This window comes from Rhinichthys klamathensis, unplaced genomic scaffold (genome assembly GCF_029890125.1).
Source record: "Rhinichthys klamathensis goyatoka isolate OS25496 unplaced genomic scaffold, OSU_Roscu_1.1 h1tg000209l_1, whole genome shotgun sequence".
Taxonomy (NCBI): domain Eukaryota; kingdom Metazoa; phylum Chordata; class Actinopteri; order Cypriniformes; family Leuciscidae; genus Rhinichthys; species Rhinichthys klamathensis.
In genome coordinates, this window is record NW_026606734.1 from 2,438,552 (window position 1) to 2,466,488 (window position 27,937).

At 39.4% G+C, this 27,937-nt stretch overlaps 1 protein-coding gene across 1 annotated transcript; it reads right to left on the reverse strand.

Annotated features, from left to right (window-relative positions):
- Positions 1-561: 561 nt before the first annotated feature.
- mybpc2b (myosin binding protein Cb) lies at positions 562-27,937 on the reverse strand. Its single transcript, XM_056263697.1, has 26 exons — positions 27,834-27,937; positions 27,594-27,742; positions 20,900-21,017; positions 20,745-20,793; positions 20,296-20,355; positions 20,049-20,215; positions 19,832-19,964; positions 19,411-19,535; positions 18,639-18,744; positions 17,501-17,670; positions 17,217-17,382; positions 17,015-17,121; positions 16,895-16,924; positions 16,046-16,188; positions 14,709-14,868; positions 14,311-14,415; positions 12,509-12,697; positions 12,292-12,426; positions 8,576-8,743; positions 8,402-8,490; positions 8,128-8,323; positions 7,106-7,245; positions 6,721-6,880; positions 5,579-5,715; positions 4,785-4,971; positions 562-1,140 (listed from the first exon to the last, which is right to left on the reverse strand). Exons 1-26 carry the CDS (start codon positions 27,901-27,903, stop codon positions 1,115-1,117), a joined length of 3,285 nt encoding a protein of 1,094 aa, XP_056119672.1. The 5' UTR covers positions 27,904-27,937; the 3' UTR covers positions 562-1,114.

The following is a 27,937-nucleotide window of genomic DNA, read 5'->3' on the forward strand; positions in this document are numbered from 1 at the left end:
ATATATATATATATATACACACAAAACCTTAAAAACGGTTTATATATTTGTTGTAATAAATTTTATATATATAATTTTTTATATTTTTGTAATTATCTATACACATATATATATATATATATATTTACAAAAACAGTCATTTTCTTTTCATTTTATTGTAATTATATATATATATATATATATATTATATTTACACGCACACACACACACACACACATCTACATATATTTATCATTTTATATATATTTTCGTAATTATATATATAAAAATTACAAAACAATATTTTATATATATAACTTTTTTAATAATATGACCTGGACTTTAATATTAATACATGTTTCATTGGCCATCAAAACAAGTCAATTAATGTCTTTTCATTTATATACTCAGCACCATTAGTGGCCTTTTTTTAATTTGGGTAAACTATTTATATTATAAACCGATGAACAGATCTATAATATTGTAGGTTAGTGAGCTTTGAAAATATGCGCATAGTTTCCGTGTTTAGGTGTGTGCTTTATCTTACTGTGCAGTTGTGTTGTGAAATCAGTGATGCTGCAGTTGCCATAAAATAGTTTATTTTCTGTCCTGAAACAACAAATGCAGATACAAGTTACATATACAGTGCAGTTTTGAGTCCAGATATTGTAGCAAAATGAAAGCACAATTCCATTTGATGCAATTCATTTCAGTTATCATTAAGGTATGTAACTGCTATCAATAATAACGTAGATCAGCAAAAGCAAGGTAATTGATCACCTGTTTCAACACTAAAATCATTTCTGAAGAGGATATATGTCGACTATATGTTGAAAGGAAGGTTGTTTTCAGTCCCCATTAAAGCCATTGTTTTTGAACATGCATAATTGCTCAACGTCACCGGTTGCTATAGTTTTGACAAAAATACTTCTCACTGGGGCTTAATGCAGTCAACCGAGCGTTTATTCAAAGCCTTCAAAAGCTACAAAACCAGAGCGAGAGTTTAACACCACGTGAGCCGCCGTTAGTCATTTCATGAGCCTGGCAAACACAAATGACTGTAAAACATAAGTTTAGGGCCGATCATACTCAATGTCATTTCCGATCCATTTCATCTCTGCTGCTTCCGTTCATCCTACTCCTTCTTCTCTGTCGGCATGGCTGAGAGAGAGAGAGAGAGAGTGTGTGTATTTGTGAGAAGAGATGAGATATGACATATGCCGTCACCCAAAACCTCTCAACCAATTATGTGGAAGAAATATCATTCTCATTACTCATGAAACAATAATGATATATTATGTAAATTGAGTGTATCAAAAGTATATACCATGGTAGTATCTGTTGTACTGCATTTAATTTATGCTAATTTTAAGAAAAATGTGTCTGAATGGGATGATTTTATAGTGTAATGAGAATAAGAATGTAATGAGATTTTTTTTTGCATTACAGTAATGAGAATTTTACGGAGCCCCCCTGGTCCTGGTTAATTATAACTATCTCGTGGCCTCAAGATAGTAACATGTCTTGAAGTGTGAATTATGAATGTGAAGTATTGCACTACAGGGTCCAGTTTAATAACAAAGGGTCTTGAGGCCACGAGTTACTATCTTGAGGCCACGAGTCACTATCTTGAGGCCACGAGTTACTGAGGCCACGAGATACTATCTTGAGGCCATGAGTCACTATCTTGAGGCCACGAGTTACTGAGGCCACGAGTTACTATCTTGAGGCCATGAGTCACTATCTTGAGGCCACGAGTTACTGAGGCCACGAGATACTATCTTGAGGCCATGAGTCACTATCTTGAGGCCACGAGTTACTGAGGCCACGAGTTACTATCTTGAGGCCACGAGTTACTATCTTGAGGCCACGAGTCACTATCTTGAGGCCACGAGTTACTATCTTGAGGCCACGAGTTACTATCTTGAGGCCACGAGTCACTATCTTGAGGTCACGAGTTACTATCTTGAGCCCACGAGTTACTATCTTGAGGCCACGAGTTACTATCTTGAGGCCACGAGTTACTATCTTGAGGCCACGAGATACTATCTTGAGGCCACGAGTTACTATCCTGAGGCCACGAGTTACTATCTTGAGGCCACGAGTCACTATCTTGAGGTCACGAGTCACGAGTTACTATCTTGAGCCCACGAGTTACTATCTTGAGCCCACGAGTTACTATCTTGAGGCCACGAGTTACTATCTTGAGGCCACGAGTTACTATCTTGAGGTCACGAGTCACTATCTTGAGCCCACGAGTCACTATCTTGAGGCCACGAGATACTTGAGGTCACGAGTTACTATCTTGAGGCCATGAGTTACTATCTTGAGGTCACAAGTCACTATCTTGAGGCCACGAGTTACTATCTTGAGGCCACGAGTTACTATCTTGAGGTCACGAGTCACGAGTTACTATCTTGAGCCCACGAGTTACTATCTTGAGGCCACGAGTTACTATCTTGAGGTCACGAGTCACTATCTTGAGGCCACGAGATACTTGAGGCTACGAGTTACTATCTTGAGGCCATGAGTTACTATCTTGAGGCCATGAGTTACTATCTTGAGGCCACGAGGTACTATCTTGAGGCCACGAGTTACTATCTTGAGGTCACGAGTCACTATCTTGAGGCCACGAGTTACTGAGGTCACGAGTCACGAGTTACTATCTTGAGGCCACGAGTTACTATCTTGAGGCCACGAGTTACTGAGGTCACGAGTCACGAGTTACTATCTTGAGGCCACGAGTTACTATCTTCAGGTCACGAGTCACTATCTTGAGGCCACGAGTTACTGAGGTCACGAGTCACTATCTTGAGGCCACGAGTTACTGAGGTCACGAGTCACGAGTTACTATCTTGAGGCCACGAGTTACTATCTTGAGGTCACATGTCACTATCTTGAGGCCACGAGATACTTGAGGCCACGAGTTACTATCTTGAGGCCATGAGTTACTATCTTGAGGCCACGAGTTACTATCTTGAGGCCATGAGATACTTGAGGCCATGAGTTACTATCTTGAGGCCACGAGTTACTATCTTGAGGTCACATGTCACTATCTTGAGGCCACGAGTTACTATCTTGAGGCCACGAGTTACTATCTTGAGGCCATGAGTTACTATCTTGAGGCCACGAGTTACTATCTTGAGGCCATGAGATACTTGAGGCCATGAGTTACTATCTTGAGGCCATGAGATACTTGAGGCCACGAGTTACTATCTTGAGGCCACGAGTTACTATCTTGAGGCCATGAGTTACTATCTTGAGGCCACGAGTTACTATCTTGAGGCCACGAGATACTTGAGGCCACGAGTTACTGAGGCCACGAGTTACTATCTTGAGGCCACGAGTCACTATCCTGAGGCCACGAGTTACTGAGGCCACGAGTTACTATCTTGAGGCCACGAGTCACTTGAGGCCACGAGTTACTGAGGCCACGAGTTACTATCTTGAGGCCACGAGTTACTATCTTGAGGCCACGAGTCACTATCCTGAGGCCACGAGTTACTGAGGCCACGAGTTACTATCTTGAGGCCACGAGTCACTATCTTGAGGCCACGAGATAGTTATAATTATTTTTTTTGACAAAGTGGGACCAGGGGGGCTCCGTAAAATTTTAATCATATATTTAAATATATGTTTTTTTTATACATATACATTTTAATTTAATTTAATTGTCATGAAAATAATATAATTATTATTAATATTATATATTTTGAAATATATTTTCCTTTTATTTTGGAGAATAAATATGACCTTGACCTCAACGATATCTGTCAAAGAAAAAACATTCCAATTAATACTAGGTGACAAAATTCTAATTTTCACATCATCACATTTTAATACACGTTGTCTTGGCCATCAAAACAGGTAAATTAATGTCTTCTAATTAATATAATCAATGCCTTCTAATTAATATAATCAATGCCTTCTAATTAATATAATCAATGCCATTAATGGCCCTTTTTTAATCTGGGTAAACTTATTTATACTATAAACAGATTAAGGGATATATGATTAGTTAGTGGCCTATGAATATCTATCTGTAAATTGTGATGATAAGTGGATGGAATGAGCAGGAAATGTGGATAATATCTTGTTTATGTGTTCTGCATACAGAATGTAAATGTAGCGCTATGATAATGTGCTGTTTTAAATGTTCCACATTACGCCAGCCAGTGGCATTACTAAAAAGAGACATGTGAAATTAAGTACGACTTTCCCTCTTTAATTATCTTTCTGTAACATGTTGCGTGGGAGGAAATCCATAAAGCATCTAGTTGGTTTCCTGCATCTAAAGCTTGTTTGAATTCTGTGTGCAAGTCAGTATGACGCATATATACATTAAATCACCTTAAATGTATTCATTCTCCTCAGGCAATGACTTGAAAACTAGCCCTAGAGACGTTAGGTTGCATAACTTCATTGTTTGTTCATATTCTTTGTCTGTGTCTGTAGCTTTCCATCTGAATGTTGTCTGATGACATGCTTTCCCAGTGATAATGTTTAACTGGTGACACAAGAATGCCAGTAAACATGACACAGCAGTTTAATTAAGGAAGCACAGAGTCGTTCTGCATGCGCCCTCTAGTGAAACACTGAAGCACTGCAATCAGCTCTTGTTCCAACACACATCTGTTTATCATGGTGGGGAATTTTCATTGAATAATATGTGTTTTACACTGAGCTAATAATATTTTCTAACTCCTAACCCTGCATCCATAAACCTTTTATATTTGTATTAAGGCATTATTTAGTATGTGTATTAGTTTATACTAAAACAATAATGTTTCCACACATTATATTACCTCGGATTTCCAATTTGCACTCCACCTCATCTTCTCCGAGAGCATTTACAGCCTTGCAGGAGTATTTCCCACTGTCGAAGGTGCAGGGTTTGCGGATGTTGAGTGTCAGAACGCCCTGGTTGTTCTGCATCAGGAACTTTGGATTGTCGCCTATTATCATCTTGTTCTTCATCCAGATAATCTTCGGCTGGACAGAGACACAAAGAGGTCAAGCTGTAATATATAGTTACTCTACTCAGAATTGAAGTTTAATTTTTGTTTATTTATTAACCAGTCTAGTATTAAACTAGATATGACACTGATCTTGTTTCCTGATAAAATCAGTGATTTTTTTTTTTTCCTGCAGTGGATTGTAAGGGATGTAAATGATGGTGAGTGTATGTTAAGGCAAAAACATTGGTCAATTTTAAGATTTTGGGCTATTTGGCTTTTCATAATGTTGTTGTTTCAGACTAGTGGAAAGAAAACATCCAAATTACACTGGTAAGTGTCTATTTTATTAAACTTTATCTGTTTGCACCTGAAGATTTAAACTAAAATACATATCTTTAAAGGCATGCTGGGATCAGTGGGCGGGGCTAAAGAAGTGATGATGTAGAAGTAGGCGTTGATCTTCTGCAGAGGCGGTCTTTCGTCACACTATGACGTCATACTGAGACAATATCCGAAACGTGTCATTTTGGGAGCTTGGTTTCAATCAAAGCTACCCAATAATATGACACGCTGAGCTGAAGACAAGGATTCTGCCCACATGTTAAATAGAGTACAGTGTGTTGATAAGCATTGTGTCTTACCTTAGGAAAGCCCCTGACGGAGCAGCTGATGGCGGTGCTGTAGCCTATAGTCACAGATCTATTGACGAGGGGGGCGGTGAACTTGGGAGCCGAGGTCATATCCTTTTCCTTGTAAGGAGGAGGTTTGAATTCCAAATCTGGAAGTGTGACATTGAGAAAACTGACGTCAAAATCTACAAACATTGATATCGGTGCACTAAAATCCATACATCCAACATCCATTAATATTATTTATTTTATTATTCGTTTATTTGTCAGGGACAATGCAGCGCACATTATTACATACATAATTATCACAGTCAAAGCCATAACAATATGTGTAGATGTGTTGCATAAAAGGTTTCTAGCCAAAAGGCTTAATTTGCAACCCCAGTCCCGGTCAGGCCTTTCTAAAAAGATAATCCAAATATAAAAAATATAAAATATTAAAAATAAAACTACATGGTGTGAGTTACACAATCATGCATTTCACAGAATCGTGACCACATTACACAAAACACCACATCACATAACAACATTAGTAATGTAATTTTGCAGTTGTAATGTAAAATAAAATAATTCATTCATTATATTTCTTAAATATATATATTTTTATATTATTAATAATTATATAATTCTAATTATATATATATATATATATATATTTTATTAATATATAACTATTAGTAATGTATATTATACATTTTATATAAGTAATATTACATTTTATAATAGTAATATATACATACTGTATATATATATATATATATATATATATATATATGTATGAGTAATATTTCTTATTATTATTATTATATTGATATATAAATCACAAAATTTCTTATTTTGTTTTATATTCTTATTTAGTAATAATCATTTTATTATATAAAAATATTACATTATTATTATTATATTGATATATAATCACACATTTTGGTTAAATTGTGCAGGCCTACAAACAAGCACAACACAGCAAACCTAGATTTTTCAATTGTAATCACATTTTTATAAAAAAAAAGAAAGAAAATAATTCCCTGAATCCTGCAGCCCTTAATTCTGATGTTGTTGAACAGATTTAAATAGTTTCTGCAGTTCAGTCGAATAACTAAGCTTCATTTTTATCGTGAATTTCTCCTGACATTCCCTCCGTCCCGCACACTGACCAGACTTGGCGATGACGGCGGTGTTCTTGCTCAGACAGGGATCTTCACTGAGGCCGCAGAGGTTCTCGCTGTAGACGCGGAACAAGTACTCGTTTCCGATGACGAGGTCAGAGACGGTGCAGTTAGTGCGGCGATTGTGATCGTACACCGTAAACCACTCCTACAGGGTGAGGAGAGGAGAACACATGATGGCTGGATTGATAAAGTGAGTCGTTCACCCAAAAATAAAAGTTCTGCCATCATTTATTCACCCTCATGTATCACCATAACAGTAGCCCATGACTTGACCCAAATGTTCCATGGAAGAAATAAAGTCACACAGGTTTGGACGTAAATGAATGTTTAACACCTTTAATGAGTGTTTCGGTGGAATCAAATCTCTCACCTTGGTTTTTTTGTCTGCTTTCTGGATCGTGTACCCAGTGATCTCACAGTTGCCGTCATCTTTGGGTGGTTTCCACTCCAGTGCTGCATTGAAGCCCCAGACATCAGTCACATGCACTTGAGTCGGAGGGCTGGGTTTATCTGGGAGGAGACCAGAGTGTCAGAGGCTGAACTTGATGAACGTCTCTGGAGTAAATCAGCGCTCAGTGTGTGTGTGAGTGATAAGACAGAGAGATTTTAGGGCTGTCAGTTTAACACAGAGTTTCCCAAACCAGGGTTCGTGAGGGAACTGGAGAGGGTTTGCGATTTGATGAAAGCTAATAAATAAATGAATACATATTTTATGATTTATTTATTTATTTAAATACTTAAATTATTGTATTCGCATGTTTTTTCCCAATTAAAAATTTTCAATAAAAATATTCAAAAATTTAAAATTAAAATAAATATGTAATTTTAAAATTATTTATATTTGCATAAATAATTACATTAATAGTATTTAAATTATAAAATGTCAAATCTAAAACTTAACTTTAAAATTATTTCTATTTACATAAATACTACATTAATTATTATTTAATAATTAAATTAATGATCATTAAATTATAAAAATGTCAAATTAAAATAAATTAATAATTTCAAAATAAATAACAGTAAAAAAAGATTAAATATATTTATTTGATTACCTGCATGTCATGTGACTGACGTGAACATGCAAATCTGTTATTAAATTATTGAAATATTAACTTAATCTCAGGGGGTAAGTTAAAATGTTATTTTAAAGGGGTACTGAATTTGTAAATTGTAAATATTGTGTTAAAAATAATATTAGTTATTTGTTTTTATTATTAAATATTATCAAATATCTATATATTGACTATATAAATCTATATAAAATATAATAAATATATAAATCTCTATCCTTATTGACCACTGAAAAATCCTTATTGGTCGACCACTGGTTTTAATGATATTCATACGCATGTTGGATAAAACAGTGGCTACACGTCTTTTTTGTCTTACCTACAATTCGGATGTCTATGGTGGCTGAGTCCTCCATGTTTTCAATTTTCAAGACAAGTGTGTATTTCCCAGAGTGATCTCTCTCAGCGGAACGAATGAAAAGGATGGAGTCGACGTTTGAGTTCCTGACACCTACTTTCTTCTCATCCACTGGCTGCCCGTCCTTCAGCCATGTAGCAATAGGACGAGGTTTGCCCTAAAAACACACGTATACTTGTTCATTTGTAAAGCGATCTGGATTTGGATGTGGTTCATTTGTATTTAACATACACACCTGGAAGGGGATGACGAGGTTGATTTTCTCTCCGACTCTCCTGATGTATTTGGTTCTGAGTTCACGAGGAAGACGGATCTTAGGATGCTCTGAAGCGAGTGGAGAATATCACTGTGAAGGAACAAGTTTGCTAGAGACACACCTCATGTTTAATGAATCTTACTTTGTGCTTACCCATAATCTCTCTGACAGTGACTGGTTGCCCGAGCAATGCTGGAGGGCTTTGGCCTGCAATATTTACCGCAACCACACGGAAATTCACCTTCTCTCCAGTGGGAAGGTTTCTCACCACGAAACTCTGACGCTCAACGAGGCCAGAGTTAGCAGGATGCCACTCCGTTTCTGACACGGAGAGAAATCAAAGAAACATACATTCAAAAAAGGATTATTAATAATAATTAAATGCAAAATGTAAATTTAAAGTAGCTAAATAATTACAGATATATTTTAACATACATAATTAAAATAATAATAATAAATAAAATGGCAAATTAAAATAAACAATTGAAAAATAAGAAAAAATCAAATAAAACAAAAATATATATATTTTAAATATTTTATTTGCTAAAATAGTTAATTAACAAGTAAAAAAAATTGAGCTGGATGATATATTGAATATTCAACATATATTTGTAATGATTTCACATGCAAAAGAAAAATGAGCAACACTGTCCTTGTCATGAGATTAGAATAGATTAATGATTTAATGATTTATAGACAAAATGATTTGTTCACATTATCACTCAAAAACGTTCACAGAAGGAGTTCAGTGTATGTTAGACTTGTAGTCGAGACCGCCTAAACCGAGACCAAGACACTACCAAGACCAGATGGTATCGAGACCAAGACAAGACCAAGACCAAGACCAAGACCGACCAAGTCGAGACCAAGACCAAGTCGAGACTAAGACCGAGACCAAGTCGAGACCGGAGGGGAAAAAAAACATTAGTGTTGAAGCTAAGCAATAACTTGTCAAATGTTGTTTTGCATTTGCCTGCCTTTCTCTGCTGATTTCGAAGTCTCCAAATGAATCCATTCTGCAACTTTTAAATACATAATTATATTTTTAAAAACGAAATTATAGGCTTAAGTGCAGGATCCGAAAGTTGGTCGTTTTTGTCGCTATGGTTACACACACACACACACACACACACACACACACACCGTTGGCGGTGCGCTCAAAGTCATCTGTCAGTTGTGCAGTTACCCAAAATCTCCTGAATGAAGGTAAAACCCATCATGTCACTGATATGTGTTTTACTAAATATTAATATATCAAATACTGTACATGATAAGCTATTAGAGTAAAACATATTGCGTTAGGCTACTTCATGAGTTAATAAGAAAAAAGATTTTACAATTCCTGCAAATGCAGTGATGAAGTTCATGTTCTCATGATTTATTTTTATGAATAAAACTTTTTCAAAACATCCCCCCCTCTGTTTTTTTCACAAATCGCACCCTGATGATATGTGTTTTTTAAATCAAGTGATCAAAGTGCTCGTTGCCGCTGCGATCACTGAGACAGCGAGACCTAGACAAGACCGAGAGGTCCGAGACCAAGACAAGACCGAGACCAAAGACCGTCAAGGCCGTGACAAGACCGAGACCACGTAAAAGTGGTCTCGAGACCGGTCTCGAGACCAAGACCGGTCTCGAGACATACATCACTAGTGTATGTTAGTGTTTTAGTTAAAAAATATATGTAGGTAAATATAAACATTTTTTGGTTGTACGTTTACAAATATCGTTTTATAGTTTTCATTCGTTTTAGTTATTAATATGGGAAATGCTGCCTTGCAAATTACCTGAAAAAAAGATTTTACTTAAAAAAAATAAAAAGTTAGTTAATGTTTATTTGATTTCAACATGTTTTTTTATATATAATTTTGGTTTTAGTTAATGATTATAACCCTGAATGAACAGGCTGAAAATAAAATATATATTTTGCTATCATTTATTTTAGGTATATCACCCAGCCCTATTATTTAGCAGGTGTTACAGTATTTTTCCATGAATCTGCTCCTGCTGATCGACTGTCCTGCGCAGTTCATCTCCAACCCTAATCAAACACACCTGAAGCAACCAATTAAGGTCTTCAGGATCGCTTGAAAATGAAAGGCAGTGTGTTTGATTCGATCGGCAGGAGCAGGATTGGGAAACCTCTGATGTATTGCATGATGGAGCAACCTTGTCCAACTGCACATGTTTCCACTAGTGGTGGGCAGATCGAGGCTTCGTGAAACACTGAAACAGTTGAAGGAAATGTGCCATATTGTGTCAAGGCTTCGAAACAATCCGACACCTGTCTCCATGGTGACCCCTAGTGGTCAGAACAGTGTAAATGCAACAAAAACCCGGGCCAAACATGCATAAAAACCCCTTTTACAAATCTATTGCAAATGTTTTATTGAAAGTAAAATCTTTCAAATGCAATTATCTAATCATTTAATAAGATTATCAAGTGTATATATGTTATTTTTTCAATTGTCAGGGTTTGTTTTGTTCTATGAATGGCTCAGCTAAACAGGCCAATGAGACTATTACCTACCATTATTCATTTTAATTACACTAATGTCTAATCTGCACAGTGTTGCCATATGGCAACATACCCTTTCTTTGGACATTTCTTAAAATTTGAAAATAAACATGAGCTCTGATTGATCTTAAATTCATAATAGAACCTGGTGGTAACCAATGATATGCTTTGATGACATCACGACACTACACACACCCTTGCAACGTCATTCTTTTCACACACTTTTGATGACTCCAGGCTGCAATCCTGGCTGCAAGGGCATCGTCAGAGTTGTTTGCTCTAAGTGCAAGGTGCACCTCTGCCTTAAAGGTGGGGTATGTGATTTGCAAAACGGCCGGCAGATTTTGAAAATACACAACTCCAAAAGGTCCTACCTTCTTTCCTCCAACGCTGGCCCTGACTCCACCCACTCCACCCATTCGAAGAGGGGCATGGGGGAGGGGGGTATGGTACGACCGTTTGATTGACGCACTTACTGTCCAATGATTCTAGGTGATCTTGGAAATTATTGGCTGGAGTTTTTCGAGTCCTGCCCGTTCCACAGATGATTAAATTTTTTAATTTTCATGTCAGTGCTTCTAACTTAGTGGCTGTAAGTGGGTTAGGAATAGGATTTCAAGTGATTTTGAAAAAATGGTCAAAAAAGAAAATCACATACCCCACCTTTAACGGAGAGAACAACTGCTTTAAGGTGTTTCACATCGAGTAGTTTCACTTGAACAGTTCTTATGAGTTTGCGTCAGATGTTTTGTAAATATTGTTGAAATAATACTTTGAAAATTAGTGTCATATTTTGTACACAAAGCTCTTGAAAACATTTTAAATAATAAAAACAATTTCATTTCTAAAAGACAGGTCTGTAATCATCTATGAATTTCATGTCATTTTGGGAGAAAACGCATCAGGCTGTTCCATTGTCGCACAATGTTGCCATATGGCAACGTACCCAAAAGTACCCCCCCCCCCCCCCCCCCCCCAAAAAAGAACAAAAAAAAAGAAAGAAATGTTAATTTGAGTCTATTTTATATATAAAAAAACACTGTGAAAATTTGTTCCATGATTGCATGATAATGCGTGCAGTAGAGGGTTAAATAGTCTACAAATGTATAAAACTGATCAGAGATCAGGTAAAACCCACAGACACATGTTCATTGGTTCTCCTCATGATTCATGGGTTGACGGAGATCATCGCCCCCAGCGGTGAACCATTGAAACTCAGAAGTGTTTCGAAGCTTCATGAAGAAGTGTTTTGAAATTGCCATCACTAGAGCAACCTTGCCCAACTGCACATGTTTCCACTAGCTTTGTGTTAGTTTAGGTCTGGAATGATTTGACGTAGAAGATGATTCACCTCCTTCCTTGCAGTATTCTATGAGGTATCCATCAAGCCCTCCAGCTCCGATCTTCTCCGGAGCCAGCCACTTCAGTGAGCACGTAGTGTCCGTGACATCATCAACGGTCAACTTTGTGGGCTCACTGGTGGGGGCTGAGAGAGAAAAAGGAAAACCAAGTGTTAAAACAAGAGACGTAAAAATGACATCACAAATTTCCTAGCAAAACCTTCTCACCGATTGGCATGAACGGTTTGGAGTTGAGACTGGGACCCGAGATTCCGATTCCATTGACCGCATAAACTCTAATCTCGTACAGAACGCCTTCAATCATGCGCTTGGCCTCGTATGTTGTGCTCTCATACACGTCAAAGTTAAGCTTCGTCCATCTAGATGATCCCTTCTTCTTCCTCTCCATCAGATAGCCTAGGAAACAGAAGCAGAACAGATTCCTGTTGACATGACGCCAAGTGAGTCAAAGAGGCTACGTTCACACTGTCAGTTTTTGGGATTGACAACCGCATTTACTTACAGGTGTGAGTCTTGAAACATCCCGTTCACACAGCGACGGTAGCGTCTGTATGAACTAGAGCCCGAAGCCATTTGTTTTGAGAATAATGGCTGGCTGATGAAGTTATTGGCTGGCTAGCCGGCTCAGCCAAAACCTAAATGGCTGCTGCAGCCGCCAAACTTTTCATAGCGGCAAATGGCTGAAGCAGGTCATTTTGAGAAAACGGGCTTTAAAGATTTATCATCAGCCAATGAGATCGCGCATTCAGTCTTTTTACTTTCACGATTGGTTGCTGATAAAAAGGAAATGACCATATTTGGATCCAACAGGATTGTACAGAAGAGAGAGAGCTTCCTAACGGTGCATGTGATGAGAGGGTGACGGCAGAGATCGCGGAGAAGTATGTTGATTAAGAACGCAAACTTTTGTTGAATTTATTTGAAATCTACAGACGCAAACAGACGAAGTGTAGTAAAATAAAGACCTAAATGTGTATTTCGGACTTTTTTTCACCACAAGTCTGAAAGAAGACAAATATCCAAAAATCTCAATATTGACCAGTAAAAAAAACCCGATGTTTTGCCTGCCGTGTCTCGCCTTAATATAAACAGTACACACTGTTATCAGTATTATTTTGGACAAAGTTTTGCACATTTCACTTCAATACACTGAAGCATGCGTCGTGAATTAACGTTGCAATATGGAAACGGTGGTGGTTTGTTACTGCAGTAATATCACGTTCAGTGCTATATAAGTCTGTGTATAGTAGCGACGAGCACACTGTGCTGTTATGAATCCAGTGGGAAAATAGATCTCGTGTAGCCCTATTGTTTATTTCGTGTGTGTATGTCTCTATGTGATAGAATTATTATTTGATGCAAATAATTCTAGCCGGCTCAGCCAAACTTTATCAGATGACCAAAGTAATATCACAGATGGCAATGTCCATAAAACTGAAAGGTCTAACTTATCACTTTTAACTTGACAAGAGCCCAATCGAGCTGCGAGGTCATCTGTCGAATCTTCACTAACCCACAGGTATGGGTTAATTAACTCCACCCAGGCTTGAGAGCGGAGCATTTGAGTCCTTTTGGCACACGGTGGCTCACAGAACGGTTGCTTTATTTTCTACTTACTTTTTCTTCATACTTGTGCATTTTTTGTTAGGAAATGGTCATTTATTATTTTTATTTATTTATTTAGGATATTTATTTTTTGACCATTTCCAGGATCTAAATATTCTTAAGAATTATTGACAATAATATCGTTTATCGCAATTATATCTGGGACAATATATCGCCCAACAAAAAGTAGTTATCGTGACAGGCCTAGCTGTGAGTTTGGGTTGTCACTCCCGTAAATAACTCGACTGTTTCTGAATGTAACTGTATGAAGGACTAAAATACATTTTTCCGCTGCCGTGAGAATGTGGCCATAATGTCTTGGCATTTAAGAGGGTGGGGTTGAATTACCTGTAACTAATAGAGGTCATTTCATGTGTGTGCTATGTTAAACAGGTGTGTGTTACCCTTTAAAGGTGCTCCTCCATCAAACTTTGGAGGCTCCCAGATAATATTGGCACAGTCTTCTCCTACTCCAGTACACTTCACGTTTTGAGGAGGATCAGGAACATCTGCAAAAGTGGAGAGAATTTAGAAACATCTACAATGGCATGGGTTTGACTCCCAGGGAATGCATGAACTGATAAGATGTTTAATAAGTTGCTTTAGATAGAAGCATTTGCCAAATGCATAAATGTAAACCTAAATGTGCATTTAAGACCCTGAAGGTGCATTCACACTAACAGTGATTCAATCATTAGAGGTCGAGTAGTGTTTGTAGCTAGCAGATGAAATGTCTTGCTTCAGTTCTGGTCATAACCACAGTGCCATCTGCAGGGAGAAAGAGGCAGTGCTGGAAACACACCTACGATTTTGATGAAGAGGTTGGCTTTGTCCTCGCCTGCCGGGTTGGCGACAGTGATGGTGTAGTTCCCCTCATCTTCTCGCTCGGCTCCTTCAATGACGAAACAGCTGAGATCTTTCCTGTTTTCCACACGCACACGTCCCTCTGATTCTGTCAGTGCCTGTAATATACAGGGACAGCGGTTTTATTCATTTATTTAGAAAAGTATTAAACAATATTTTGCATTGTCTCTTATGCTCACCGCATTCAGTAAAAACAGTAATATTGTGAAACATTATTACAATTTAAAATAACTGTTTTATCTTTTAATACGTTGTAAAATGCCATTTATTTCTGTGATGCAAAGCTGAATTTTCAGTGTCAATCATTCTAATATGCTGATTTGCTGCTCCAATACATACATTTAATTTATCTGAAAATTATAGCCACATGATCATGAGACCCAGTATTATTTCTTGTTAGTCTACTTACAGTATTTCTCAACACAAATAAAATTAAATTAAAATGTTCACTCTGTTCTTTATCCACGGCACACAGCCACACACACATTTTCTTGTTATATTTGTGAAAATTATATTTCCATTTTACGAAGCCCCGCACCTGACATGCAGGGAAAAAGATTTATATCATGGCCACAAATTAACAATAAGTTCTCACGACTTACTAATATGTCAGCACGTTTTACTAATTCGTTCCCTCGTTTTAAGTAAATTGTGTGCCTGAAATAATAATACGTGCCCTCGATTTACTAAATCAAAAGAAGGGAACTAATTAGTTCACAGTGGCCACAATTTGCTAAAACGAGTGAAGGAATTAGTAAATCGTCACCACGATATGTATGTTTTTGTCTGCGTGTCGTGTGGTGCTCCGTACCATTTTACTTTTTATTAAAAACCCTGTGAATAAGCATGTGTAATTTATTTATTCAAAGATTCACAGTAGGCATACATATTTATTTCTGTAGTTGTCCTTGTTTTGCCATATTTATAGTCATTACCCACTAGGCCAAGTCTCAAATAAGTAACTTCAAATATTTGATTTCAAATTTATTACGTAATATAACAGAGTCGACAACCTATGAAGGGATAATCACTGGCACATGACAATAGCTAAAGAAGTGTATGCATTTCATTTAAATAAAGTCCCTTGAACTTGCATACAGAGGTGATAAATACTATAAAAGTGTGAGATTTTTATATGTGCTGCTAGTGCACAGATCCAACAAACGGATGATTATCTCTCCGCGTGCCATAAGGTTGCCAACAGCTATATTAAGAGTATTTATGAATTATTTAATCATGTAGTAATTGTCATAAGTTACATGAGTGTATGTGTACCTTATCTCCCTTCATCCAGCAGACGGTGGGAGCGGGATCTCCTGTGATCTCCACATCCAGACGCAGCTTGTTACCAGCAACAACAATGATGGTGTTTTGAGAAACCATATTACCAGCCACATCCAAATGGATCTTAGGGGGATCTTAAAAAGAGCAAGACAAAGTAAGCGGACGCAAGCAAGTGCGGTAAGGGAGAAAAAGTTCTGATACTATGTAGATAAGAGACATTAAAAGTCTGGCAAAAGGATTAATCGTGGTCCGACCCAGGGTTATTATCGTCAGCTAAAACTAACAGGGTAACACTTCACAATAAGGTTGTTAACATTAGTTAACATAAACTAACAAAAATACTTCTAAAGCATTTATTCCTCGTATTTAATGTTAACTTGAACATTTACTAATACATTATTGAATTCAAAAGCTGTATATTATGTAAATATTAATTAATGGACCTAAACTGACATGAACCAATGAACACTACCGTTAACAAAGATGAATTAATATTGTAACAAATGTACTGTATGTACATTGTTAGTTAATGCTAGTTAATGCAACTAATGGAACCTTATTGTAAAGTGTTACTATTAAAACATTTCTGTTAATTGAAATAAAGCTGGAATAAATTAAAATATAAATAATAGTTGAAAAACTTAAAACTTAATGCCTTGGCAATAAACTGAAATAAGTTTAAGCAAATTTTTTTATTTTTTATTATTACAATTATTCTAGTTAATTCTTAAAAATATTAACTGGAAATAAACAAAAACAAAAACGAACTAAAACTGACATAAAAGCCAATTCAAAATATTAATAAAACTAAAATAAAAACTAAAATAACACTGGTCCTACCTTGTCTGGGAACATAGTCGATCTTGATTTCTGAAAGAAAAAGAATAATCTGATTATGTCCGGTCACAACAGATCAACAAATCTGAGCTAGTTTTGCTCACTATAGAGTTTCCTTCTCACCCAGGAAGTTAAGTTTAGCGGAGATTGAGAGCGCATAACCGTCTGGGACAAACGTGTAATCTCCAGCATCCTCTGGCTTGACCTCATCAATGACTAAACGATGAATCCTGGAATTGATTAACACACACACACACACATTTAAAACATGTATAATTACATCTACGAGCGAAGTGAACAGATGTGCATGCATCTGAACGCTGACCTGCCGATGTGGGAAATCTTGATACGGTCACTGGCCAGAACTTCCACGCCATCCTTAAACCATTTCCCTGTGACCTTCTCGTCAGACACCTCACACTTGAACATAGCTTGCTCTGCCGATTTGACCGTAAGATCTGCGATACTTTGCAACACCTCCAGTTCCTTCTCTGGGTTTGCGTTTGACAAAGACAAGAAAAAATAATGAGTTTTAAACTTCGGTCCTCAAAACCACCAGTTAAACAACTGTAAATAAAAGGATGGTTGTGAGGAGAGATCCGATGTTACCCTCAACGATGAGCTCTCCCTTCGAATGGCCTCCATTGGTGTAAACAAAGTACATCCCATTGTCCTCTATTGTTGCCTCTTGAATAATAAGACAGTGGCGTTTCCCATCCTTTTTAAATCGATACTTCGAATTTTTATCATCTCGAGACAGCTCCACATCTTCAAACATCCTACAAGTACACATACATTAAAGGCGACACATTTTATACAGTAATATATATATTACTGTAAAAATGTGTAGCCTTTTATTATATATATACATATATAATGTATTTGGCCTCTGGCGGACTATATCTGCTGCGCTGCTGCTGCTGCTGCTGTTGATTATTTCTGCAGAGCAAGTATGAACTTGTTACTGCTAATAAATACACAGACACACTGCTGTGAGTGTGTAAGATATGCTGCTGCTGCTGCTTCATAAACAGACATGCATGAATCCTGTACCAGATCTAGGCAGGTGGAGGGGTTCAGAGGAAACACTGCAAACACTGAGGCTACGTTTACACATAGCCGGGTATTTAGAGAAACGAATATTTTCCCCCTCTCCGTTTTCAAAAATAACATCGTGCACACACCCGCATAAATACGCCGTCGAGCGCCATCATAACTATGCCAAACCTATGGGCGGCAGTGTAGGGAGAAGGATAAAGCCATGCAAGCCAATCAAAATCCTCAGAATCGACAAGAGAGAACCTAAAACCCCGTTTCTCCCAGTTTACACGGCAACACATAACCGGCGTTTTCAGAAATCTCCACTTTGCCCGGAGTTTTTAGAAATAATCGTTTTCTGTGATAAAAACGGCGTTTTCGTGTAAATGAGAGGGCAAAACGCAGAGAAATATCTGCGTTTTCCCATCGTGTAAACGGGGCCTGAACCAGACTGTTTAAATGTTGAACAAGCAATCTCATTGGCTGCAGCATCAGCAGAGGCCAGTCAGCTTGTGCTATACAGTAATGATGCGATTTCTTCCAGATTGTATATTAGTGCTGTCAAATGTGTTGTTCTGGAGATGAAATAAGTAATTATATCCATTTAACTTTACAGTACAATTGAAAGCAATAATTTTCAAAAATGTTCTTTTTTTTTTTAAAATGTTGCAAACTATTGTCTGTTTGTAGTTTGTTTATGTGTTTTTACCAAATGACATGTGCTCCCTCCTCAGACACTTCTATCTCAAACTCCACTCTTTCTCCAACCATAACTTGATAGTCATCCAGCAGTTTAGTGATGGTGATCGGTGGCTCTGCAATGCACAAATTTGGTGTGGTGATTTTTTTAAATGATTTTAAACATTGTACCAGATAAAGAAAGTGTTATTAAATTGCATTGTACATCTCAAATAATACATTTGAATACAAGTTGGACTATAATAGTTCCTTCAGAATTCTAAAAGGGTTGGAAAGTTTTACAGTTTACTTTGACAATAGTTCATGAAACTGCAATGTGCTTCTTAGAAGGAGAATTCTATGCTAATTAAATTCCACTTCAGAATGATCAATTGTTTACTTTGCAAAATCGATTGTAAGAGTGCTGTTATTTAAGGTCGCCCCCTACTGACAAAATCTAAGATGAACTGATCGAAAATAAGAGACTTTTTCATGACTTCTTTAAAAGATGATTTCACCATTATGTTTTTTGATTTATGGTATAGTTCATTACTTTAAAAAGGGGAAACTGTTATGGTAATAGGGTCGATGCATAATCCCAAGTCTTTGTAGTAATTATGTCAACTAAAAACTAAACAAAAATAATGGCTTTTTTATATAAAAATCTTTTAATAAAAATATCAATATTTGGAAACAGAGGTGGGAATAGGTCAAAAGCCAATAAATTGTCAATACCTAATTAAACATTTTATATAAAAAATGTGTTAATGACAAGTTACTGTATTTAATTGATTTACACACACCTTTAACAAAGACTTCAGTAAAGCATTTATCAGTCCCGATCACGCATTCATATGCTGCATCATCTGCCAGACTGCATTTGTTAATCGTGAGGGTTCGAATGTTTCCATTGGCCTCCATGATGTATCTGCCACACAAAGAGTCGGTTAAATCACAGAAATATGAGACATCTCCTTACAATATAAAACATGACAGAAGCCATAAAATAAGATTGGATCTACAGGCTTCTCATGGCCTGTATATTTGGACAAAATATTGTCATTTTTGCCATTTTGTTTGGTGCATGAATGACATACTTCACTTTTAAAGTCCAAAATATTAAAAACCAAAACTATGTTTTTGGTTCAAATAAAAGTTTTTTTTTTGGGCCATTAATGTGTCTTTGAAATTGAATGTATGTGTATGTATTTTCTGCATTCTCACTTGGCAGAAGTTTTGATCTCTTGGCCGTTTTTTAGCCATTTGACCTCAGCATTAGGGTCAGCCACCTCCACAGACAGGACGATCTTCTTTCCTTTATTAACAGAGTACGCCGACTCCAGCCGTCTCAGGAATGCTGCGGAAACATCCCACACACGATCACACAATCACAAACAGAAGCACAGAGACTTGATTTTTCATTTCTCTCTCTCTCTCGTACCCTCGCTGACTTTGGGCTCCACAACCTTCATCTTCTTGAGTCGTTTTAACATTCCACGCAGGTCAGTGATGCCGTACTGAAATGCGATCTTCTCATACTCGCTGGGATGAGCGCTCTTCAGAATCTCCCAAACGTCGACCTCCAACTCTGGCTCTGGCTTCTTTTTCCTGTGAAAGTGACGTGATCAATAAAAGTTAGCGGTTAGAGGAGATGGAGTGTGCTTTTAAAGGACAGAATGAACACTTACTTTTTAGCAGCTTTGAGAAGAGCACTGAAGTCCAGGTTTCCGTCGTCCTCCCCAGCATCACTGTTGAATTCACAAAACAAACATTTCATGCAATATAGCACATACTTTTAAAAAGAAGAACAACTTATGAGTTAAATGTATATATACAGTACGTAAATAAAACACAATATACGTGCTTATATTTATGTGTATTTATATTGCGTGATTCACAAGTGTGCGTTCATTTGTTTTCCTCGCATTGAGGGAAAAGAACAATTTTCATAAGTCAATGTTATCATATATACGCCCCAATATTTAAATTTAAATTAGATTTAGATTAACAGTTGACCAATATGTGTTTTTTAATAGTTGATTCAATTATTGAATTTAGTCCTGTCCTGTAACTGTTCAGTCATAAATTGTGAGAAATATATTCTGTCACTTCTGTCTGTCTGTCTACTCAGACTTACGCTCTTTTGAAGGCAGACAAAATATCTGCTTGCTCCTCTTGTTCAGCAGCTACAGAAAAGGAAGAATGATAAATATAGAACAGTCATTTACAGATTCATACTAAGAGATAAAGCGTGTAAGTGTTATTTTTGTTGTGTGTGAAAGACACACTAACCCTCCACAGTGATCTCAAAGGTGCAGCTGTCACATTTGTCTTTGACAGACACTTCACACCTGTATCCGCCTGCGTCTCCTGGGACCACCTTGACGATCTTCATCTCGTATGTGTAGATCTGGGACAGAACGAGCGAGTGAATGAAATGTGCCACATTTAAGGATGATGTTCAATATTGTCACATGTCACAAAGTCATTTTATTTGATCAACTTGGTGTAAAGACAAAAAGTCATTCAATGTATAGCACTATTAAAATTTAGAGTTTAGAAAGTTTCTAATCATAAAATTAATAACTTTAACATTACAGTTTTGACTTTGGAAAATAAACAAATGCTCTACTTGGATCGAAGATCAATACAACGCATATTTATGGCCAGATGTCATCTAAGACTAGTCCTAACTTTTAAGTCGGTAACATAAAAAGGTAGATTGGTTTAATTTGAATCTGAAAAGTAAGACTGATTTGCCCTAACTAATTGCTAGTAGGTCAGACTAGTTCTTAAACCGATGTCAAAAAGCAAGCCATAAAGGAAGCCGATGGTGGAATCGGCTCACGACGGCTGCATCTGGACAAAAAAGTTGTGGAACACACCACTAAAACTAAAGCCGACTGTCAACTAGCAAGTATTCTGTGCCTTTGTGAAAGATAATAAAATCCACAACAGCAGATGAAAGCAGTCTTTATTCTTCATTCAAAAAAGTTAGCATGAATTATAATAATAATAATAATTCATTACATTTATAAAGCGCTTTACATAGAAGGGGGAATCTCCTCAACCACCACCAATGTGCAGCATCACCTGGATGATGCGACGGCAGCCATATTGCGCCAGAACGCCCACCACACACCAGCTTACTGGTGGAGAGGAGACAGAGTGATGAAACCAATTTGTATATATATATATGGGGATGATTAGGAGGCCATGATGGACAGAGGCCAAGGGGCAAATTTGGCCAGGACACCTGGGTTTCACCCCTACTCTTTCGAAAGACATCCTGGGATTTTTTGTGACCACAGAGAGTCAGGACCTCGGTTTAACGTCTCATCCGAAGGAATGCGAATATACAAACCGTAAACAAAGCAGCGCTCACTTAACATTATGAATATGAATCATGCTGGGGTGCGTTTCCCGAAAGCATCGTTAGCCAACTATGGTCGCAAGTTCCGTCGTTATCAGCATAGTTCAACAAGTCGGTTTTTCCCGAAACCATCGTTCCAACGGACATTCGCAAACAGCATCGCAGAGTTGTGTGTTTGGAACGACAGCTCTCGACCTGTGGTTAGAAGCAGAGTTTCTAGTTTGCATGACATGTGGACTTAATAAATCCTTATCTTGAGCAAAATAAGCAAGCTGACATTCAGTACAACCTGTGTCTTTTATTTAGAATAATATACAAATGTCATTTACGTCTTTGAGTTTGTCAAGAGATTTAAAGCACCGTTTTTGAAAAGTGCGCATGTGCGAACGTGCTCTACTATAAGAACGAGCCTATGATTAAATCTGAAAATAAAGCGAAATAACTGAGAATTTTTTTTAATATTCCTCAGATGCCATGTCTGTAATTTATATCAAAACATCTAGCATTAATTCGATCTCAAACAGTTTCATTAAAATAAGTTATTACTCCACCACGTGCGTGACGTCATAAACCAATGTGGTTGAACGACCACTTTGCGACAATATGGTTTCAGGAAACAGTCGTGACTCGTGACTATGGCCCTGTCCCAAATGGCACACTCCGGACTTGTGGACTTTTTCTGAAGATTATTATTTATCTATTTCTAATGCTATTTATTTCTAATTACTTGTATTCATTTTGTGTATTTGTAGTTCCCTATCGGTCAGTCACTACAACGTAGGTCAGACTGACCAATAGGAATCTCGCTAGAGAGGCCAATCTACTTCGAGTGAAACTAAAACAAGCCAATGCACATTGGCATGCAATCATTTGCATCAGCTGCGCGTCCTCGTCAGCGCGGGTATTTAACAGCAGCTGTTATGATTGCACGCTAGCTTTTTGCTTCGGAGCCAAACGCTTCATGTTTAATCCTACAGAGTGTGACTACGAGCCTCTTCTTTGGACCTCTCCTTCCCGGTGCTAGTGATGGCGAGATGAAGCTTCATAAAGCATTGAAGCGTTTCATCCAATTGGTTCACTCATGTGCCGAAGCTTCATGGTGCTTCATTTGCTCTATTGTGCCATCAAGTGGACAATAAATGTAAAACGTGCAGTGTGATTATAATGACACTATGGCTTTGGTGTCTGAAGCATTGAATGAATTGAATGAAGAAAAAGAAGCTTGAATAGATCGCTAACAAACTCGCAAAGTCCCAAGTCCACAAAATGTGAGGGGGAATCCATTGCATTTTGCTGGCCCTTATATTTCAAATAGACCGCCAAACCGCGAACCACTTCCTGAAGCAGTCACGTGGCACATGCGGCTCGCGAGGCTTCAAACGTCACCACATACGTCACCGACACAAGCCTCGATACGCGCTTCACAGAAATCATCCCGGATTACTCGACACACGCTTCGAAGCCTCGATACGGGAGGACACATCACTACCCGGTGCGGGCGTTACAGCACGGCAGCGCGAACAGTCGTCTTTTTCTCTCTCCTGTCTGTGGTGTTGAGCAAAACCAAAAAGCTGTTGTAACAGCTGGTAAGGTGCGCCGTACGAGCGCTCAAAAGCTGTTTTCACAGCTGGTAAGACAGCGAGAGAGAGAGAGAGAGAGAGATCGCGCACAGACAGGTGCACATTCCTGTCTGTGTTCGCAGTGACTGTTCCCCTGCGTGTTACAGCACCAGTGAGAGCAGTCCCTAAAAGAGCTTACAGAAATAGAGAGCGTCTTTTAAAAAGAAAAAGATGACTTCTATTTGTGTGTTTCTGGATGCGGTCGTTACCTGGGCTCACAGGATGGTCACAAACGCTGCCTCGTGTGTCTGGGCATTGAACACGCTGAGGCAGCGTTTGTGGATGAGTCATGTACCCATTGTGGGAAGATGACCATCGCGGAGCTACGGTCGAGACTCCTGTTCCTGCAAAGGGGCGGAGTCCCCGTGCCTCTGCCTCGTTCCAATCCTCCTCAGAGGGTTGCTTCGGGCGGGGGCGCGGGTGACCTGAGGATCACGGTGAGCGCGTCTCCTTCGGGGAACCAACCCCCTAGGAGCCCTCACCCCTCTCATGCTCCGCAGCCAGTTGAGCTTCCATTGGGGCTCCCAGTGACCAGATGTCGATCGCTGCATCGGAGGGTGGGTCAGACCTCTCTGCGGACGACGACGACTCGGCACCGCTGCCTCCTTCGGGGGTGCCAGCAGTGCCTGAGACGGACCCGGAGATGATGGCCATGCTCTCCCGGGCCGCCAACGGGGTCGGGCTCGTGTGGAATCCTCCACCGTGTCCCGAACCCTCGAGGTTGGATGATTGGTATCTCGGGGTGGCGCGCGCTGGTTCTCAGCAACCCACCCCAGTGCCTTTCTTCCCGGAAGTGCATGAGGAGCTTACGGGAACGTGGACGGCACCTTTTACTGCCAGAAACCGTTCCGGTGGCTCCTCCTCCCTCACCACCCTTGATGGGGATGGCCCACTGGATAGTGGATGCCATCGCCTTGGCTTACCAAGCTCAAGGCGTGCCCTGCCCGCTCAGGTTGCATGCACACTCCACGAGAGGCGTTGCATCCTCCTGGGCGCTGGCACGTGGCTCCTCGCTAACAGATATCTGTAGAGCTGCGGGCTGAGCGACACCTAACACGTTCGCTAGATATTATAGCCTACGTGTAGAGCCGGTCTCCTCCCGTGTTCTCACCCTAAACGGGTAGAAGCACCGAGAGGCCCGGCTCTGTCGGCTTGCTGCACCCTACTGTGCACCCTTATTGCTCCAGAGTGAAAAACCTGTTGAGTCCTCCAAAAACCCCTCGGCCCGGACATGGCGGAGCGTCCAGGTGCCAGGCCTTTATCCCCTGAATCCTTGAGAACCGGATCTGGGCTGGGTTCCATATGTGTGACCCTACGGGGATCCCATATGTGTATATTTTCCACGGCTGCTCCTAACGGAAGCCCGTGTCTTTCCCTTGGGCTAAGTCACCCACTATCTCATATGTAGTACAGCCTTCGGGCTAGTCCATATGTATTCCCCACATAACTCCTTGAAGTAAGTGGCTTCCGCAGCGTCCTCCTTCCTAACTGAAGGGCACGCTTTCCCAGTGTTATCCAATAATCTCACTGTATGGGTTATTACGGAACAACAGTGACAGATACACTCTGTGTGTAGCCTCCTCCTATCATCCTTCTAGGCAAGAAGGTGTAGAGGCTTGCATGGGGCGCTGGATGGGGTGCAGCAGCTGTGGCGCTTTGGTAGGGATTCCTATTGGTCAGTCTGACCTACGTTGTAGTGACTGACCGATAGGGAACGTCTCGGTTACATATGGTAACCCTCGTTCCCTGAGGGAGGGAACGGAGACGTAGGTCCCGTCGCCACATCTGCTGCCGCCCGCTGGGGCGGCCAGCTTTTTCAGGTTTGGCTCCTCAGCAAAAAACTAGCGTGCAATCATAACAGCTGCTGTTAAATACCCGCGCTGACGAGGACGCGCAGCTGATGCAAATGATTGCATGCCAATGTGCATTGGCTTGTTTTAGTTTCACTCGAAGTAGATTGGCCTCTCTAGCGAGATTCCTATTGGTCAGTCTGACCTACGTCTCCGTTCCCTCCCTCAGGGAACGAGGGTTACCATATGTAACCGAGACGTTTCTGTGCATGTTTTGTGAACTTTTATTTGTTTTTTAGTAGACTATCCCTTATCTACTGCCTTGCTTGATTTTACTGTTATATTTATTTTATCTTTTTGTGCTTGATACTTGTATCCCCTGTACTTTTTGTTCATTAAAAAAAGAAAAAAAGAAAAAAAAAGACTTGTGGACTTTCTCAGAGTCCACACTTCGGTGACGTCATGTAGTGTAGACCTATAGGGCCCTTTGCGCGAGTCCGCATTGAGAGGTATTTTTGGGACAGACTCGATCGTCACGCCGGAAACAGGAAGACGGTCTGATTGTTGTTATGGACAGGAGCTACAGGTTCGGGGAAATATGCTGTCTATTGTTGTTGTGTTTACATATGACTCAGTAAAGCCCTGACATTCTGTTCTATTTATTTAATGAATCATAATGCGATCGTATTATTCAGCTCGCTATCATTAGCCTATGTTGGAGACATCAACCACTGGTCGATGATCATAATGTTTGTATAAACTTGTCATAAAAACCGTAATGATAATTACACTTAAATATTTTCTTCTCAGCCATGTTAACAATTGTCCGTGAGCGAAATCTCCTCCCATCCGTTGTCTGATTGGCCTTTCGCAAGGATTCCTGGGTAGTTAAAGTGCGTGGAGCCTGCATCTATAGCCGCTTTCCGACCGGAGGGACTTTTGCAGTTCCTAGAACCTAACGTTCCTATAACCCTTTTTTTCGCGTGTTCCGACTGGACTAAGTTGGGGATTTTTTAGTTCCTCAGACCGTAGTTCCTATAACTCTTTCAGTTTTTTTGTTGTTGTTGTTGTATGTGGCGCCGCCGCCGCCGTGCTTGCGTCACTCCCTTACCCCTCCTACCAGTTCCTATGGCCACTTGGCCAGTGCGAACGCAAACAGCAAAACCGAGTTTGGGGGAGAGTAGTTCTTAGAACTGTTTAGAAGTGGACAGTTCCTATAACTAAGTTCCTGTAACTACTTGGTCGGAAAGCGGCTAATGTGGGCTTCGCGGAAGACCGCTTCAAGGGTACAAAGGGGGCGCTGCTGAGCACACTTCAGAGCGTTAAAATGCTAAATGGGATGGCCTACGGACTCGTAGACTCGCGAGCACGCGCAATATAAGTCCACGAGACCGAAAGTCCACATGAAGTCCGCCATTTGGGACAGGGCCTATAGTTGATTTCTTCAATGATGCATCATACTATGGTAGTGAAGCATCGACTTACGTCGTTGTACGGGAAAAACACCCCAGATCAGTTTGTCTTCACTTATATTAAAGGGATAGTTCACCCAAAAATGAAAATTCTAGTAGGAGAAAAAAATACTATGGTAGTCAATGGGGGATGAGATCTGCTTGGTTACAAACAATCTTCCAAATATCTCCTTTGTGTACAGCAGAACGAAGAACTGTATACAGGCTTGAAACAACTTGAGGGCGAGTAAATGATGACAGAATTTATTTTTGGATGAACTATCCTTTTAATTAGGCTCCATACGTTATGCCATGTGGTTATGAAAATATTTGTGTATTGGAATGCTCTGAAAAGATGAAGATGTACAGTAGGAAAAGCATTCTTTGTTAGCCCTGTTGTCTTAGTCGTTTCCTTGCTTTGTCACTTTCGTTTTTCTTCTCATGTGCTGGTTTACTAAGCTGAACAGCCAATCTTGATGGGCCGACGCCGATTCATCATGCTCAATTGGCCGGGCTAAAGCCGACGGAGGGTTTCCTAAAGCTGACGTGCGGAACACACCGCAAAAACTAGCCCAAAGATGCTCACCGACTAGCCCAAAGATGCTAGATGTTGTCCGACTGTCGGCTTGGTGTGTCTTGACACAGCGGCTATGTTTATGCAACTGGCATTTGCAACTGAATTTAGAAATCCTGTCATGGTGCATATGTTTTACATTATATGGCATTATATATGACAGCACAATGCCCTCTAACCTTAGTGTTTCTGTCATAGGTCTCTTTTATCTGGATGTGTTTTCCCGCTTTGCTGCCGAGGTCCATCCACTTCCCCTTTAACCACTTCATGGTGGGTTTACGTGTGAGGTTGGTGGAGTCCACCTTAACCAGAAATGATACATCTTTACCTGCGTACAAAACATCAATATCAATATCGTGTAATTCCCATTGATGGTTGTTTTGTTATGGTGCTTTAATAATGTGTGTGTGTTTTTATACCTGTGATGGCTACCACACTTTCTGGCTTCTCCACAAAAAGTCCTGTCAGCTCGGTTCGTTCTGCAAGCATGGAATGAGTAAATACAAATACAAAGATATACACA